We start from the raw sequence: 19,078 nt of genomic DNA on the forward strand, positions 1-19,078 counted from the left end.
TGTGCATAAATTTACTCGCAAACTGAACATCAAAACATTTTTTGTCTAAAGAGGGACCTACATCACGCATCAAAAGAGGGGGTATCGCCTCAGGTTATGCTCACACTGAGCTTAGGAATAGTTCCAAATTCAATCCTCCTGATAACACTAGAGATGGCACTGTTCACACATGTAAGAATATGGTGTTAAAAGATATTTTGTACCTCCAAGTGAAACTAAATAAAAAAGGGACTCCAAATTAAAGAACTTAGCAGGAATAAAGAGGTGTTCGTTCGACCAGCAGATAAAGGGGGAGGTGTGGCCATTTTGCACGTGACAGGAAATTTTGGCGCACAGCGCCTCTGCTACTTTCTGGCGCACATTCAGCATAACAGTAAACGTAATTTACCATTTTAAAAAGCAAGTTTATGGCGCGCGGGTGTCACAGCAAAATGCTTGAACTGTTCTCTAACTTCCGAACTCACGAACGGTATTCTTTAGAACGGCAATTAACTTGCCCGGGGAAAAGTGTAGCACAGGGGTCTCAAACTCGCGGCCCGCGGGCCATTTGCGGCCCTCGATAAAATATTTTGTGGCCCTCGCCGGCAAAATCAAAAGAGACACGGAAGCAAACTATTTGTGCCTATTTTACCTTATAGTTCGCTTCAGTGCTCCCAAGTAATCCGCCGCATCCCCGCCGCTAAACGAGGGCTGCAGAGCCACCAAATCCCCCATGCAAACAGCCACGACTGCGCTGAGGGGCAGAGCTTCCAGCTGTAGCTCTGCCCCTCCTGACGTAAATCGCCGCACGGATCGCTGCCTCTCACCGCCCCTCTCTGTGAAGGAAGAGTGAGAGGGGCAGGCAAAAGCAGCGATCCGCCACGATTGACGTCAGGAGGGGCAGAGCTGAAGCTGAAAGCTCTGCCCCTTCCAGGAAATGCCGGCGGATTGCCCCCCCCCCCCCCCCCCCTCCGGGCGATTTGGGGGCTCTGCAGCTCTCGTTTTGTGGCGGGACTCGTGAAATCCCTTATGCGGCCCAGCCTCATCCTGACTTTGCCTCCTGCGGCCCCCAGGTAAATTGAGTTTGAGACACTGTAGCAGATGTGTGCAGGGAGTGGGGGCCAACTCCTACCCTCTGTTCCTCACCTCGGGAGCCCCCTCCTTTTAATGGTAATCAGCGCAGTGAAAGATACAGCTGATCACTCACCTCCCCAGGCTCCAGTCTTCAGCAAATGTTAGCGCTCCAGGTCTACGCTGTCTCTTCTCTCTGCAATGCCGATTACACTGAATCAGGAGGTAGTGTAATCGGCATTGCAGAGAGAAGAGAGAGCATAGACCTGCAGCTCTAACGTTTGCTGAAGACCGGAGCCTGGGGAGGTGAGTGATCAGCTGTGCGGACTGCCATTAAAAGGAGGGGGCTCCCGAGGTGAGGAACAGAGGGTAGGAGTTGGCCCCCACTCCCTGCGCATATCTGCTACACTTTTCCCCGGGCAGCTATTGCACCTCCCGCCCCACCGCAGGCAGCCGGGCAATGCACTCTCCCACTCCACCACAGGCAGCCTGGGGAGACTGTCGCTTTATCTTCTGCAAAAAAAGTTTTTTAGAAAAACTCAAAACGAAAAATTGAGTTTGGAACACAATCACCGTAAAACGCTAAATAGCGTTTTATCAATATTATGCTTCAGAACCATGCGCCATTTTTTCCCCTGGCGCAGTTTTTTACTGTATGCCATTTTGCATGTTAATCAGTATAAATATAATAAATAAGAGATGGAGAGAATTCTTGGAGATACTGAGACATCTGAGAAATTAATGGGCGACCCAACGTATAAATATAAAGAAGAAATGAGAAGTATTTTAAGGGGAGGCTTATTATTCTGAATTATGCAGAATTCGGGTACCTGATGATAGATGCATTATGTATACCTGTCATGTATCAAAATCTGAAGATACCCAAAGATCTTTTACAACCGCCTGGTAGACCTATTATCAGTGGCCTGGGTTTTTCCAGGTCATCCTCTACTGTGCCTGTGCGAGTGCTGTTGTCAATCACTCCTACGTGGTGTGGAGTGTACTGCGCAGGTACAGAACTACTGTGCCTGCACAGTACACTTCACACCACGTGCGAGTGATTGACAGCGATGCTCGCGCAGGCGCAGTAGAGGACGACCTGGCGAGTTTGGCCTTTGCACAGTCGGGGACCGGGAGCCAGCGGCTGAGAGCAGAGCTATGGCGAGGGACATAGCAGCTGGTAGGGGCTGTAGGAAGCCCCGGGTAAGTAGGTGTCTTTTTTCTTTTTCAGCCCGGACATTCCCTTTAAGTTTATGCTGACGGCAAATACTTTTTCTCTTCCTAGTCATCCTCTAACGGCCCACACCCACTGAGCACTTATCAGACGACTGGCGATTCTTTGAGCGACGGGTGATTTTTCTGCAATCTCGCAACGTGGGTACAGGCGTGCAATTATGCTAATGTTTGGCAATGCACGAGGGGCAAAGACCATCACGACGGAACAAATCTTTAAAATCCCTGAGGACTCTCACGCAAAGTAGCGCGATCCCTTGAACTCATATGCGCCCCTCGTGATGCTCATTGTCGTGGGATGTCACAGGGTTCCATCTTCCAGCCTCGTGAGGCGACTACTCCGCTTTAGGTTTGCCCTTTTCAACAATATAACATAGTAAACTAAATGTAAAAAATAAGTCCATAAATAGCCCCGGGTGAATTAGGTTTTCTAGTAGTGGGCCATCATGACTTTACATACATACATTTACTTAGATCAATAACAAACCTACTTTACATGATTGATTTTAGCTTTCATTAGTGGTTTACACTGGAGTATAATCTGGCCAGCCTCTGGGCTTTGTCCCGCCCAACAGTGACCTGAACATCTGTGCTGGAACAAGTGCTTCTTTAAATTTGTATGCAGGGGTGAGCAGCAGTCTAGACTAAATCAGCACCACTCACCAAAGGGCAGAAAATTCCAACAAGGCAAGGACTTCCAACCTGCCTAATTGTTCCTCATCCTCATCTGACCTCGCTGAAAACAGCCTGCACTCTACATTCCAAGCTGCACGTCTCAGAATATAGCTGTACAGTATTAGTTATTAAGTCATTTCTGCACACACACAGAGCTGACAAGTTCTACATGTACAGAAGACTTCCAGTATGAAGTTGGCCATGTAATATCTGATCCAATTAATATATACTTAAAGGATACCCGTGGTGAAGTGACATGATGAGATAGACATGGGTATGTACAGTGCCTAGCACACAAATAACTATGCTGTATTCCTTTTTTTTTTCCTCTGCCTGAAAGAGTTAATGAGAGACAGAAGTCTCTCAAAATACAGGTTTCTATTTTAAAGATCTCTTTAATATCAATGCCCTAAGTGAAACACAGCATCCCCACGGCTGCACACTAACTAAATCAGAGCTGTAGCTCTGCCTCTACACACGTCCATCTGCGCGGTTCGCCCCCCCCCACCCGGCAGCAAAATCCATGACCAAGAAAGTCATGGATTTTTGCTGGGGAGTTTGGGGGGATTTAGTTAGTGTTCAGTCGCTGGGATGTGGCGTTTCAGTTAGGGCATTGATGTTAAAGAAATTTTTAAAATAAAAACATATATTTTGAGAGACTTCAGAGTCTCTTTAAATATCAGGTATGTAAGTGGCTGAGTCAGTCCCCACTCAGACAGGAAGTGACTACAGTGTGACCCTCAATGATAAGAAATTGCAACTATAAAACACTTTGCTAGCAGAAAATGGCTTCTGAGAGCAGGAAAGATACAACAGGTGAATAAGTTCATAGATTTTAGCTCTGGCATACTTCAATGAATGTGTCATTGAGCAAAAACTATAAAACCGTTAAAATTTAAAAAAAGAAGATTTAAACATAAAATAAAAAACTGGAGTATTTTAAAAAGTCATTTTTAGGAGAAAGAAGATAGGATACAATTGTTTATTTTCGCCTCGTGTGTCCTTTAAGTCTGCATATTTTACAAATAAAGCTAGGAAACAAGTACAGTATAGCCATGTTATCCTGTTATAAGAAGAGAACATGTCTATGCTTCTTATAACATGTATGGCTATGTACCGGTACTCCCACCCATAACAATTACAGTCATTCAAGTAATGAAATCCCTACCTCCATCATTCAGAGATGAGCACAAGGAAACACTGGAAGCAAGTGTAGTTACTTGCTGCACTGCAGACTGCAATCAGTCTTCAGCAGCTCTTGCTGTGTCTGTTTGCATCTGACTGTTCTATTCTGTTGTGAGGTCATATAGAGACAGATGCAAGGAGAAGGAGAAGGAAATGAACACTGACAGAAAAAGAAAAAAAAATGTTTATGGTTCGGGATGTATGGGTAACAATATTTGGTCCCAATGAACCTCCATGTGTTGATCTCAGCATTGGTGTATCGGCTGGTAAATCCAGGAAACAATCAAAGGGAACCTGAAGTGAGAGACATTTTTTCAGTCAGAGCAGCTTATGTGCATGCTTGTTCAGAGTCTATGGCTAAAAGCATTAGAGGCAGAGGATCAGCTGTACAGTCATGTAAAAGGACATGCTTTTAGGTTTGTTAAAGGACAACTGCAGCAAGAGGGATATGGAGGCTGCCATGTTTATATGGTATATAGCCATATGACATCCTCCATGGCAGCCTCCATATCCCTCTTGCTGCAGTTGTCCTTTAACAAACCTAAAAGCATGTCCTTTTACCTGACTGTACAGCTGATCCTCTGCCTCTAATGCTTTTAGCCATAGACTCTGAACAAGCATGCACATAAGCTGCTCTGACTGAAAATGCCTCTCACTTCAGGTTCCCTTTGACTGTTTCCTGGATTTACCAGCCGCCGCTAGGAGACTGTTTACATTGTACAGCTGTGCGATCTATGGCAGCGCTGTACTGGGGCAGCTGTGTGACACGGCTGTCCCCCTGGGAGACAGGAGAGCAATCGGCTCTCATAGGCTGATGCAAACGACAGCCGATCGCCGTCATTGGACGGCGGGGGGAGGAAGGGATGGGCAGTAGTTAAATAAATTATTAAAAAATAAACAAACAAACAAGTCGGCAGCAATCAGAGCCCACCAACTCGGTTGGTGGGCAGAAAAGTGGTGGTGGTGGTGGTGGTGGGGGGGGGGGGTTTGGGAGGATCACTTGTGTGCTGATTTGTACGACCCTGCAGCAAGGCCTTAAAGCTGCAGTGGCCTAATTAGTTACTGGTTACTAGGGTGTGTAAGTCTACGGTCCTTAAGTGGTTAAACCCAGGATTCTGATGCTACAATGCAAGATTGGTAGCAAATTAGCCACAATGATGCATGTTCTTTTTTTAACGTGAGTTTGCTCCACAATCAGAAGCTTTTATAATGCAAATCAAGCTGCTACACAGCAGCTGTGCTGGTTTTACTGCGTCTTTTGGAACCTTCATTTCCACTCAACAACAATTCTGCAAACATCAGCAAAAGATCTGGAATGGAACTTTTAAAAGTTCAGTAAACTTATGGCAAGTATGCTGAAGGAACCCCATATTGTTACTGCAGTGAAGGAGCTGATTGAGGTGCTCCTAGCCCCTTTTACTAGAGCCACGCGCACTGTATTGACCCGATGAAGCAAGATTTACTCACTTGAAATGCGTTGTCTGCGGTGCTCAGTTAATGGTTTATATTTACATTTACCGGCTACATTATTGAGGTAAACCAATACGTGCCTGAGCCTTAAAACTGGTTTAAATTTTTGTATGCCTAGCGTGCATGTTGCACACGCATTTTATAGTGACAAAGACTTCGTGACCAACAGTTCTAACTTCTGTATTCTGACATTTTAGAGGCAGGATGAGCTTAAACAGGAGTACGATACATTTTTTTTTTTAATATGGAGGACTAATAAAATATTACAAGTATGTCATTAAAATCCACAAGCAATGGCAATACATCATACCATCCTACCCATTTCTAGGTAGGGATGCTGATGTGGGAAAGAATACTTATTTGCAAATAATGTAAAATGTAAAAATTAATAGCCGAGCTAAGCAGAAAAAGAAATGTTTCTGTATCATGTCAGCCAAGACAATTACGTAGGTATGAAAAAACAATACAATATGAATGCGCACATACATAAAAGTCTGTTGTGCTGAAACACCATCCCTATTCCCAGAGCTTGTGAAAGACTGCACATTCATATAACCTGGAACTATAATATTTTGGAGGCGCACCACCTGTTTACACCCATTTTATTGTCAGCTAAGTGTTTTATTATTGAATGAAAAACAATACACTGTATAAAATGATACTTTTTACCGGTTAATGGAAAAAGGTTTTACAATGCAGGTTTTTAGGGAGCCAAGTTTATTTCTTCAGGCATATTTTTATTGATTTATAAAGTGCCAACATCTTCCGTGGAGTGGAAGGATGTCTGACACTTGCGGTTATCGATGAGTAGGGTGTGTGGTTGGTGCCACTCTGTGGTCCACTCTGGTGGTGGGATGATCTGGCAAGAAGGGTAACAAGGAAGAATAAGAAGAAAAATAAAAAGTGTTATAAATGGTCAGCTGGCCAGCCGAGGAGTAATCTCACCTGAATTGGTGGCTGGTAGCCCGTATGAGGGTCCCCAGAAGTATACCTTTGTCCTTCTCGCCTGGTCCTTGGCGAGAGGTACAAAGCTATATTGCTGGGAACTCCATACGGGTTTACCAGCCACCGATTCAAGTGAGGTTACTCCTCGGCCGGCCATTTAACCCCCTGACACCACTTTCTTTGTTTTTTTGTTTGTTTTTTTTTTGTTCCTTGTAACTCTTATAGCTAACATATTCCGTGGTGATGTACAAAGTAAAAAACAAACATGGGGTACACATTAACAATGGTGGACAATGGTGTACACCAATATACAAAATAAGTACAAAATACAGAATTAGAATGTATAACAAATTGCAAGACACAAAATGAATAACAAACTACAGACACAAAAGAGTGAGAGACCTGCCCTTGCAAGCTTACAAAATAATTAATGATTAATGGTCGGAGGGTGCATGCTCAGCGACGGGGGACTGGAGGATGGTGTTGGAAGCCTCTATAGGATTCACAGGCTTACCCCTTCTTATGTAAGCATGTCTTTTTGTACGTAAGGTTCCCCCTTTGGGTACACTGTAAGTGCAAGCACTTGAATATTGCTTGTGATGGCCTGGTTCTCATAAGTGCTGGCCACTGGGTTGTCCCTGTGATTCTTATTGATTGAAGTAGAAATCATAGTGGCCTATCAATAGGGGGTGCAGAGGTTGCGACTGCGCTGGGGCCCTTGAGCCAGAGGGGCCCTCCCTCAACTGCAGTATTGGCTCTTTATTGGTCCTATGCTAGTAAGGATCACTTGTATAGATGCTTTGAAAACTGGTAATCATTAAACTGTTCCCTTCTTCTGCTTACACCTCTAATACTGTGGATGTCCTTGACAAGGTTTGTTGAGCCATATTGATTGTTATGTATAGAGTGCTTGGCTCCTTAGCTACTCCACTGGTCGTAAAGGTTCTTTCTAGCATGTCATTTCAGTCCTGTTTCTCCTTCATAGTTACCTCAAGTGGGGCATTGCGTGCAAAGTATCTTGTATCATTTGTACAAGGTATCATTTGTACAATATCTTGTTTTTCCTACCTACATAATAGCTGACCTATTTGACTGTGTATCATCTGCACTGCATCATTGTTTATGTATTGTCTATTGTAAGCCACCACAGGAACATTCCAAGGAATCCATAGTGATTTATAATTTGATTAATGGTGGTGGTTTAGAATATTTATAAGTAAACTCATAATTTAAGCCAGGCCTGTCCAATCCCAGTCCTCCAGGGCCGAGGTCCTCACGCATTTTGACACAGCTCAAATTAATAGATGGGACTGAATCGGGAAAGGTGAGGTTCAGTAGAACACATGCCTCCATTTCTCAACCATCCTAAACACTGGCATGAATCTGGCCCTCAAGGACTGGAGCTGGACAGCTCTGCTTTAGAGACAACTGTAAGAATGGTTGCTTTAGGGCACAACTTTACAGAAGCCATACATCTAGCGATGATGGGCAGATTCAACCAAGAGACAAATCATTCTCTAATTGAATCTGATTAGAGCTAGACCTGTTTTCTGCCAATACACCACAGGCTGATTCCCGTTCGATTTCATGCTGAAGTCGATCAGGAATCGGCCTCGTGACGCTGCATTTGCCCCCGCGCCGGCCCAATACTACTCTCTAATGTCAAATGTGCCCCCCCACATTATAATATACTGAGCTGTGTCCGCCACTGGCTCCAGGATCCATCCATACATGTGACCCACGTGGTTGCCGGATTAACGTGGGTGCGTGTGTGACATCACACACGTGTACGCCCGCAACCACGTTGGGCAAATGTTTGGAAGAGGGACAGAGCCTGGAGCCAGCGGTGGACACGGATAGGTAAAGTATAGTGCACCAGGGGGGCACATTTGACATTAGGGGGGACAGTGCAAGGGGATTAGTCGCATTCATTGCTCATCCCAATATTGCTTGCCATTACCGCCATACAATGTAGATCGGGCATGCTCTTGGCAGCACTGATTTTCATCCGATTTGGCCGCCAAGTCAATAAATGTATTGCCATCGTAACACAAAGAAAATATGAAAAGGGCTATGGCTGTGAATTCTAAAAAACATCTGGTTTGCTTGGCTGTTGCGTTGATCCTCTGCTTTCATTGCTGACCCAGAATGAGGATGCAGACTGGGTGTTCTGACTTTACTGTCAACATGCTTGTTCCAGATGCCAATCCAATGAAGCCAGTCTGCTATCATCATGATAGTGGCTGGATGGTGTACTGGTTAAGGGCTCTGCCTCTGACATGGGAGACCTGGGTTCGAATCTCGGCTCTGCCTGTTCAGTAAGCCAGTAATTCAGTAAGGAGTTCATTGGGCAAGACTCCCTAACACTGCTACTGCCTACTGAGTGCGCTCTAGTGGCTGCCTCGCAAGCGCTTTGAGTCCGACAGGAGAAAGGCGCTATACAAATACTGCCATTATGATGCCCAGGGAACAAGAGTATATCGTAGGAAAGAAAAATGTCTGTTTCCTTATTCCTTTTCATTGGATTCAGACTCACAATATATGATCTGACAGCCACCTTGGAAGGACACCACATAAAAAGAATGCTTGGCCGATCATGCATGTTCATTCCTCCCAAAAGGAGAAGGAGACTGGCAAGGAATCTGCTACTTATGCAGAATACAATGGCAACTGGTTGAGAGAAGGCAACCTCTGGTGGATTGCTAATGTACTGAGCTGTACTGGTCCCAGATAATTGACAGCGCTCTTTCAGACACAGGATTAATTCCCTTAGTGACTGCAGGAATTCAGATCAGAAGAAAAACATCCTATCTGTGTAAACAGCTTTATTCTGGAGCCGAATTACTAACCCCAACTGCTTCAGATATAAAGAACCTGCCTCAGACAGCTGCGATTCTGCAATATGTGCTGTGAGACAGATTTCATAAATCTTCCTCACAGAAGCTCTAAGACGCTCCCCCACAATAAGCCGTGAAAAGAAAAACAGCATCACAGCAATGCATCCTAGCTGTGGAAGACATGACAGGGTTAACCAAGCAGTCCAGCCATGTCCTTGCATTAAGTGATTCACATACAGGAAAGCCAAGCATGAATCACAAGGCTAAACGGACTTTAGATTTCATATTCATCTCTCCGTCTCGGCTATTTTGGCCTCACTGCTGTGTATTACGGGATCATATATAATGCCAAGCCATCATTTTTGGCCTGTTACCAGCCTAATACAGTGACCTTTTATTTGCTCCTCTTGTGTTAACATTCTCATCCAATCATGCTAAGGCCATTGATTCCAGGGAATGACAGCGCCTGTCTCAGGAGTGCAACTTTTAATTTGAAGGGAAAAGGAGGAGGTGTTTAGCATCAGAGCTTAATGTGCGCAGCCGGGAAAATGTGAACAATATATTGATTTTAGAGAGGTTTTCCTGGCCTTGTGCAACCTTCAGGAAGTTCTGAGCAATGTGGTGTCTGCGCCTTCAGCTGCAACCTACAGACATTCCATTCAATCCACTATCACAATAGAGGTTAAAACAGCCAAAACAAAGTTATGTAGATACCCTAAAAATTCCCAGGCAAGCATATATTAATGTAACAGCTCAGATGGGAAGACAAAAGTTATTGTGGAAATAACCCACAATTTTATTTCAATGAGAGGTATACGTGGAGACCACTACCATTTAGAATACTACTAAAATAAAATTTTCCTCTGGATGTCCTGTAAAAATCCCCCCCACCCCCCCCAATGCTAACATTAACCATCAAGTAGCTTTCCTCTCTCTGGCACTACCTTTGTTGCTTTCCTATGCTTGATACTACCTTATGGTGATTGAGTAGTTTAGGTGAATGTATGAAGGGACATGTAATGGATTTGCCTGAATGGCTGGTCATAGTCATGTGATCCTGTCTCACTTAAAGGGACACTTAAACAAAAAAAATGAGTTTTACTCACCTGGGGCTTCCAATAGCCCCCTGCAGCTGTCCGGTGCCCTCGCCGTCTCCCTCCGATCCTCCTGGCCCCGCCGGCAGCCACTTCCTGTTTCGGTGACAGGAGCTGACAGGCTGGGGACGCGAGTGATTCTTCGCGTTACTGGCCACAATAGCGCCCTCTATGCTGCTATAGCATATATCATATACCATATAGCAGCATAGAGGGTGCTAATGTGTCTGGGAATGCGAAGAATCACTCGCGTCCCCAGCCTGTCAGCTCCTGTCACCGAAACAGGAAGTGGCTGCCGGCGGGGCCAAAAGAATCGGAGGGAGACGGCGAGGGCACCGGAGAGCTGCAGAGGGCTATTGGAAGCTCCAGATGAGTAAAACTCATTTTTTTTGTTTGACTTAAGTGTCCCTTTAAGCTTTCCATTTTGGCCTGTGTAGAAAGCTGGGGTGAGACATGATTTGATGCTTGCAGCCAGGCAACCATGGAAGTACAAATGGATAAACTGATGATAAAATCCACCATACATCTTCATGGAGTCTCTAGTAGTAGAAATTTGAATTCCAAGGTGTTCATCACCCATCCTTTTGTCGATATCCTTGGTAAGAGGTCCAATTATTTGATACAATAAGGGTAGAAAACCGATAACTAATCTCATAAGCGCTGTTATGCTTTACAAGCATATAACATGCGCATTGCTTGAAATTATCCACTGTGATTGCTTTAGGTGACACATTGCAGCGGAAACAGCAGCAGCTATTGGTTGGGAATTTACTTGATGGCCTGCTGAAGAGAAATGAGGCAGCGTACATTTGTGCACATAGATGTTTTTCACTTGAAACAAAAGTGATTTTTTTTTTTTGCATCTAGTATCTCCACCCCACTACTCTCTGAACGGTAAGCTACAAAGGCATGGTCCTCTACTGGTGTTTCTCTTTCTTCTGTACTTATTCTATCAGATGAAGATTTACCTGTACTGCTGGATGTTATTATACAAGACACGAACTCTGTTTTCTGTATGTGTGTTGCGGGATGTTTATGGTGTGTGTGAACCATTTATGCATCTATGGTCCCCACTACAGTTTGTTTTTGTACTCCGCATAGTACTATAGAACTATAGAAGTTGTTGGTGTGGTATATAAATAAACAATGATCATATTAGTCATGCTGTGTTTTGAAAATCCTGCTACAATGTATCTATTTAAATTTCCCAGGTTTCCAGAAAAGATAGGAAATGCAAAGTTCCAAGTTACTAACCTGTCGACTCCCCAACTTTGAGGAGGAACTGCTCGTGCTTCGAGATGGCGAGAGCATCTTCTGGGAGACTCCTAGGTTCCTTTCTTCTCCCATTGTTAAACACCAGGTCTTCTCTCAGGAAACGTAGCAGAATTCATGCAGCACAGGCTGGGGAATACCAGATATACACAGTTGTTCATTCAATTCCTCATTCATCTTCTGTGACGTACATGTACATTCCTTCAGCATCTAAGATAACAGAAAACCCATGCATCATAATTAGACACAAAACTGAAGCTTTTATAATTCATACAAGTTTACAAACCTCCCTTGGAGAAAAGTCTCATCAATAAAGACAGTTTTAAAGGTCAGCAGATGCTCCCAAAATTTGTTACGTATGGTTGATGAAATGATTTTGAACAGAGAAGACCCTTAAACCTGCCATGGCAACAAAATGTCGACAAATTACACTAATTTTATAGTTTGTAACTAGATGAAGCACCTTCATGGAAGTTACAGCAATCTGATATAGTAAATATGTATAAACTACATATGTTGCTTTGCTACATCACTGCTACCATACAACAACAAGGAAATATTGGTATAGCGCTTTTCTCTCATAGGACCCGAAGCGCATAAGCTGGTCTCAGGTCAGTACATAGCGGAGTGTACAGTGGGAAAATGTATGTGGTCATAAATGCCAGACTAAATAGGTGGCTTTTCAGTTTTGATTTAAATGTGTCCAGGGTTGGAGCTGTCTTGATTACGTTTGGAAAGGCGTTCCACAGGGTAGGGACAGCATGACAAAAAGCTCTGGCTCCAAAGGTTTTCAGTTGAACTCTGGGAGGGGTCAAGTTTTTGGGTCCTTTTGATCAGAGGTTGTGGGTGGTGTGACGCAGTTGCAACAAATCCTTCAGTTATCCAGGGCCCAGGTCAGTGATGGCCAACCTTGGCACTCCAGCTGTGACAAAACTACATCATGCCTCTGCCTCCCCGAGTTATGCTTAGAGCTGTCAGAGTATTGCAATGCCTCATGGGACTTGTAGTTCCACCACAGCTGGAGTGCCAAGGTTAGCCATCACTGGCCTAGGTCGTGTAGGGCTTTGAATGTTACTAAGGCCAAAAACAATTTGCTCACAATTCTATAATGTTATGCCTGGTACACATGATGAGATTTTCTGGCAGATTTACTGCACGTTCGATTATTTCCAACATGCCGGATGTGATTTTCGATCCATTTTCCGTTCCCTTCCATGGAAAATCGATCAGACAGGTTGAAAATAATTGATCTGGAAGTAAATCTGCCAAAAAATCTAATTGTGTGTACCAGGCATAACTCAAGCCCAGATCGCTGCAGCATGACTGCCCCTAGGGTAAATATGGAATTTACCTTGCAGAAGAAATCACTTACTGTTTAAAAAGGTGCCAGGGTGCGTCTGACAAGATCTGGGCTCTATGGTCTAGCTGGAGTGTGGAGTGTGATAGGCATAAGACTCAGTGATTTGGCCTCAGTATGCAGTTTAGATACATCATCTAATTTCATCGGCAGCTATGACACTGCTAGCATTTCACGGTAGTTGTGCATATCTTATACCATATTTTGTGTAATTCTGGTTAACCATGTAACTTACCAATTTAATGCATACAAGCCAAACTGTGGCCAGCAGCCCAAATCTGGCCCCCCAAGCGTTTTCTCCACTTTGCATTATGTTTGGTTGACGCTAGATCAACAGGAAAGCTATATTGGAAATAAAGCCTTCGGCCCCCAGGGGAGCCATAAGGGGGAGGGAGGGGGAAAGCACTAGACACCAGGAAACTGTATAGGGAAGGAAGGGGGCTTCTAGACACCAGGGTAGTGTATAGGGGAGGGAGGACCACTAGACACCAAGGAACTGTATAGGGGAGGGAGGACCACTAGACACCAAGGAACTGTATAGGGGAGGGAGGACCACTAGACACCAAGGAACTGTGTAGGGGAGGGAAGGGAGCCACTAGCCATTGAGGTTGGCCTGCAACTGCGTCCCAGTGTCCAGTTTTGGCCCACTCTGTATTTAAGTTTGACACCCCTGATTTAATGCATAACATATAATAGCGGTTTCTCACTATGAGTTTAATTTTTTATTGGGTACCCTTCTAATTAATAACGTTGAGATCACCTCACAGTTCTCACTGTAAGTGCAAAAACCTTGATGATAATAATGTGAAAAAATGCAATACCCTCCATATATGACAGTAACAATCATCTTTGCAAATGTAATTAAACCTGACCATGCAAGTCTTAGGTGATCATCCACCCTGAGGGTTAACAGAACTAGGCCTCTTTCAGATAGACGCCTGAACTACACTTGCTGAGCAGTTCAGCATCACGTCTACAGCCCGTCAGTTCAATTCCAGTGCAATTTAAATGCAGCTGAATGGCAGCGGGTGTAACACCACACATATCAAACGCTGACGCGTGGTGGCGTTACCAGACGGCAGAGAATCACAACATGATGTGTCTCAGCATGGCTGCATCCGCACTCCAATGAGACTATGGGGGGGGTCACCTGTCCAGCGCAGGTACCAAGTGCTAATAAGCGCCTAGCTGTGCAGGAGAGCAGCTGACAGGCCATGAGTTAAACATGATGGGCAGGTGTCTTTTTGAAATCAAACTTTGGTACTATGTAAATTGAATTGGAATGTATACAGTAAAAGAGGGCACCCATGCCCTGTTCATTTGAGTTCGAGGACCTGTCAGGACTCAGAAAATTCAGAAATAACAATCCATAGGTTAAAAAAAAAAAAAAAAAAAAAGTAGTATCAGCAATGACAAGTGATCTACCAACCCCATAACAAAAATCAATAATTTTCCTCCCAGCATCCAAGGTATAACATTGCATGTTAGAAATCTGAGCAATTTGATATTCACAGGCTTAAGCGAAAAAGAAAAAAAACACTGCAAACATTTGTCCCTACACTACAAAGCTGTTGCTACAAAGTTATATAAATAGCTCACTATTAATTTTCAAGTAATAATTGTCTACAAGTCTAATCTTGCTCTAGAACATCTATTTACCACATATAATCAGGGGAAAAGTAATGAAACTGAAGAAGGGATCAATAAGGATTGAATTCTGCAAATTAAACAAATTAACACTATTGACCCTGCGGTTGTTGACAGAGCTCGGCGTTCCATCTCACAAAATAAAAATATACAACACTTAGGCCTTGTTTATATACAATTGCATGTAGCAGATTGAGACAATTTCCAGCCAGCTGTCAAGATACTATGAGGCGGCAAAACTAGTCATTTAGCTGCTCTCAGAACTACAAACCTGCAATGAATTTCATAGGAAAACTGCAGCAGGCTGTGAGCTTTTCAGAAAGCGTAATGATGATGAACCTGCTGTTAACACCTTCACCTGGGCTGCTTCTTGTCAGATGGCCACATTTTTAAAACAAGACTGCAAAAGTATGGTTGTAAGCTAAACGTTAGGGCTGATTCGCACTACAAGAGCTCTTTAAACGCTAGAGATTTTAAAATCTTTTGCTAATGCACTGCTATGGGGGATTTTTACAAACTCACATCACTCCAGTGTGAACACTCATAACATTAGCAAAAATCACAAAGCGCTCTTGTAGTATGAACGAGCCGTACAAACAAGACACTCACTAAGCCATCCAAAGGTATATTCTGCTCTATGCCTTATTTGGGTTTTGTACAGTCTTGTATGGCCACTTTTATAATTAGGCACAGACAGGCCTTGCAATGAAACCATCCAGATATCTATATTTCATGGGTAAAGAATTGGAACCTCTGTAAGATCGATTCTGGTGTGTGTGTTGTTGGGGGTAGACTGCTATTCCATTTAGGCAGCAATCACATATGATTTTTGCAGCAATTAAAAATCACTTGTGTGTTTCAGGCCTTCATTGGGTGTAATATTTTAAAATATTATTAAGGACACAAACCTAGCATAAGTAGTTCAAAAGCAGGTTTATTTTTTTTTTTTTAATCCGTCTTATTTTTGCTTCGCTAATTGGCAAGTTGATGGCATAGAAAACATACCATTCAAATGTGCCTCTGTTGTACTGGACACAGACTATGGCCTAGTGCGCACCAAAACCGCTAGCAGATCCACATAACGCTAGCGGTTTTGGGTGCGGATAAGTGAATTTAGTCCCAGTGCACACCGGGCGGATCTTGATGCGATCCGCCGGGTGTTCACCGGCCGCATCCGCATCAGCGCGGCTAATGTATCTCTATGGGCTGGTGCACACCGGCGGTTTGAGGTTTTAAGCAAACCGCACCTTGCAGCAAGAGGCACGTTTGCGGCCACGCGGATTAGCCACACGGATTTTCAAGGCGGATCCGCCCGGTGTGCACTGGGCCTATGTCCCAAAATCAAGTCTTTCGGTGTTGAAAGTGAAATATTGCAAGTACTGGGCAGACTCAAGGAAAGTTTAGGCTGGGCAGGAGCATTTCTAGGCATACAGCGCTGCCCATAATTATTCATACCCCTTGCACATTTTGACTTAATCCAAGATGTTCTAAAGCATCCACATTACCCTGATTAATTGGGAAGAGCAGTTTTAATCAACTCAACAGGTGAAACAGCAGAAAAAAAAAAAAGTTGAACTTACCTGGGGCTTCTAATGGTCCCCCTGCAGACGTCCTGTGCCCGCACAGCCACTCGCCGATGCTCCACTCCCCGCCGCCGGTTAACTTCTGAAATTTGCCAGTGTGCCTGCGCGGCCTTCTCCTCACTCTTGCTGACGTCACGGGAGCGTACTGCGCAGGCGCAGTATGGCATGCAGTGGTTTTGCGACTTTCAAATCGCAAATTCCGGAAATGACCGGAGCATCACCGAGTGGCTGCGCGAGCACAGGACGTCTGCAGGGGGGGCCATTAGAAGCCCGTGGTAAGTTCAACTCTTTTTCTCCTTTGTCCCATACAGTATTCCTTTAAAGGTACACACGTTGCCCAATTTATTGTCATTAACTACATTATCTTTATGCAAGCAAACTCAGTTAAAAGTACACCTGAAGTGAGAGAGATATGGGCGTTGCCATATAGATACACTGGTTGCCTGGCAGTCCTGCTGATCTTCTGGCATCCGTAGTGTCAGAGTCACAACCATGAAACAAGCATGTGGCTAATCCAGCCAGACTGCAGTCAAAACATCTGATCTGCATTGCTTGTTCAGGGTCTATGACTAAGAGTATCTTATACTTGTATCCTGATTGGCTCCCTTTATGCACAATAAGCTATTCGCATCAGCACAAGATAACATAACAGAAGAACAGAACACAAAGCAGCGTGGTATCGCCACACCTTCAGCTGGTCTGTGCCTGTAATACACAGGATGACGATACACACAGATTATTTCAGGATCCATGTGCCTGAGGTCGCTGCAGAAAGGGGAAAAACAGAGATGCAGCAGAACTATAAATAGAGGGAGCCTGGGGAAATATTAATAGAAATTGTAAATGGAGAGCCAAAAGGCAGAAAGTGAAGAAAAAGCCCTAGCCACAGGATTCAGTGCGGGAACTCATTGCCATGGAGATTAAGCACTTTTTGTAATGTTAGAATGTAAAAATAAGCTGGTACCTGTAAGGTTATAAAGCCTGTGCACAGAGGTATTTTTAAACACTGAAACAAAGCGCATCATATGATGCAGAGCCGGCCTTCCTGGCTTAGTGAACAAGGTACAAGAGGCCGCCGCGGCTCTACAGAACACAAGATACCCTCTAATACACCATCACACAGATATGCTACAGTAAACTCATCCGACCCAAGATAAAAGTCCATGCAGTATTCAGTAGAAGCCAAACAAGTATTACACAAGCCTTCCTCACCGGTTATTCACATGCATCAGGAATCCCACTGGGAGATCCTTTGTCCCTTAAATGTATACAGGCATCAGAGAAATACTCAGCTGTGCTTCATTAATAATACTAAAGAGTATGCACACTTCAAAACTTCATTGTCGGAGTATTATGTAGAAGGGATGGTCAATGAGATACAAATAATTCCAAGTTGATGAAGGATTATGCAAATATATGTACATTTCTGCAGCTTGAAAATGGACCAATAGAATCCTGCTGGGGTTGGATTTGATTGGTCAATTTTCAAGATGCATAAATTTGCATAATCCTGCATCAACTCGGATTTACATCTAACTGACTGCTGAGGGTACGCAATTAAACTATTTTCAATCTTGATGGGCACATATACTATTAGATTTATTTAATAATTGTAATAATGTATTTATTAGGTGTATTTATTAATAATAATAATAATAATAATAATAATTGGAAAGGGGGTGCTGTTTGAACTGGAAGTCACACATGCTGAATCTATGTGTGATCAGCAGTGATTAAAGGGTTAACTGAAAGTTATGATGCAATGTTCATTCATCCTAATGTCAGACTGTATACATTACAAACGGATGTGACAACTGAGAGCGACCATTCAGGGCATCCAAGTTCCTCCATCCAAAACTGCTCTCTTTCTGTGTGCATCTATACTCAACATCTATACTCAAGGGCATGAACAGGGCTTGCGACGCTTCCCATTACAGGTGGGACTCCTGTTGGGAGTGTGTGTAGGGCCTGTTGTGAGTGGACAGCGCTGTGAGTGAGTGGGTGCTCATTGCCTGAGAAGTATAGTGGGTAAGTGGTTTAAATGAATCAGAAGAGAAATACTGACAGTCCTCTACTTACAAACAACTTAAGTTAGAACTTCTCATACATACAAACTATATTGTCTTCATGAACAAAATGTACAGTACTGTTTTTGTGATTACAATAAACAACAAGTGTCAGCACCAAGGCAGAAGGCGACCACAGCCGAGAAGGACAATGTCCAAAAGTCCACACAAGCAATAAATATATAAAGTCAGCGCAGGTCTATAATAATACAGGATCTTCGAACAAAAAGGTAAAGAAGCAAGGCTTACCAGATTCCAACAACCCACATTATAAGGTTGTAAACGAGTTTGATAGATGGTCCGCAGAACTTTCAAATGGTGTCGTTTCACCAGCGATGTTGCACACCACAAATTGCTCCGGAATATATTAGATATCCTGAGGTCACCGAGACTATAGACCTGCGTGACTTTATATATTCACTGTTTTTGTGATTACATATTTTTTGTTACATATTACCGTGTTGTATAAACTGTAAGTAGTTGAAGTCAAAGTAAAAGCACATTGAAAACAACAAGAAAACATTGTTCCTGCTAGGCCTGAATGATTTTAGGAAAAAATTGAATTGAGCGATTTCTGTCCGAAATTGCAATTTCGATTCGATTGACTATTTTCTTCAAATCAAGCTTTGTTCCCCCTCTGTGCCTGTTTGTTCCCCTCTGTCCC

General features: G+C 43.6%; 1 protein-coding gene across 6 annotated transcripts in view; it reads right to left on the reverse strand.

Moving 5' to 3' along the window:
- The window catches only part of OSBPL3 (oxysterol binding protein like 3), a 277,877-nt gene that overhangs the window by 141,465 nt on the left and 117,334 nt on the right, over positions 1–19,078 (reverse strand). For all 6 annotated transcript variants that reach the window (XM_068236035.1, XM_068236040.1, XM_068236038.1 and 3 more), the window contains one exon: positions 11,744–11,971. In XM_068236035.1, the coding sequence (XP_068092136.1) occupies positions 11,744–11,836 (93 nt within the window). In that variant the 5' untranslated portion in view covers positions 11,837–11,971. The remainder of the gene's footprint in view (positions 1–11,743; positions 11,972–19,078) is intronic.

Source organism: Hyperolius riggenbachi, chromosome 5 (genome assembly GCF_040937935.1).
Source record: "Hyperolius riggenbachi isolate aHypRig1 chromosome 5, aHypRig1.pri, whole genome shotgun sequence".
NCBI classification, from domain to species: Eukaryota; Metazoa; Chordata; class Amphibia; order Anura; family Hyperoliidae; genus Hyperolius; species Hyperolius riggenbachi.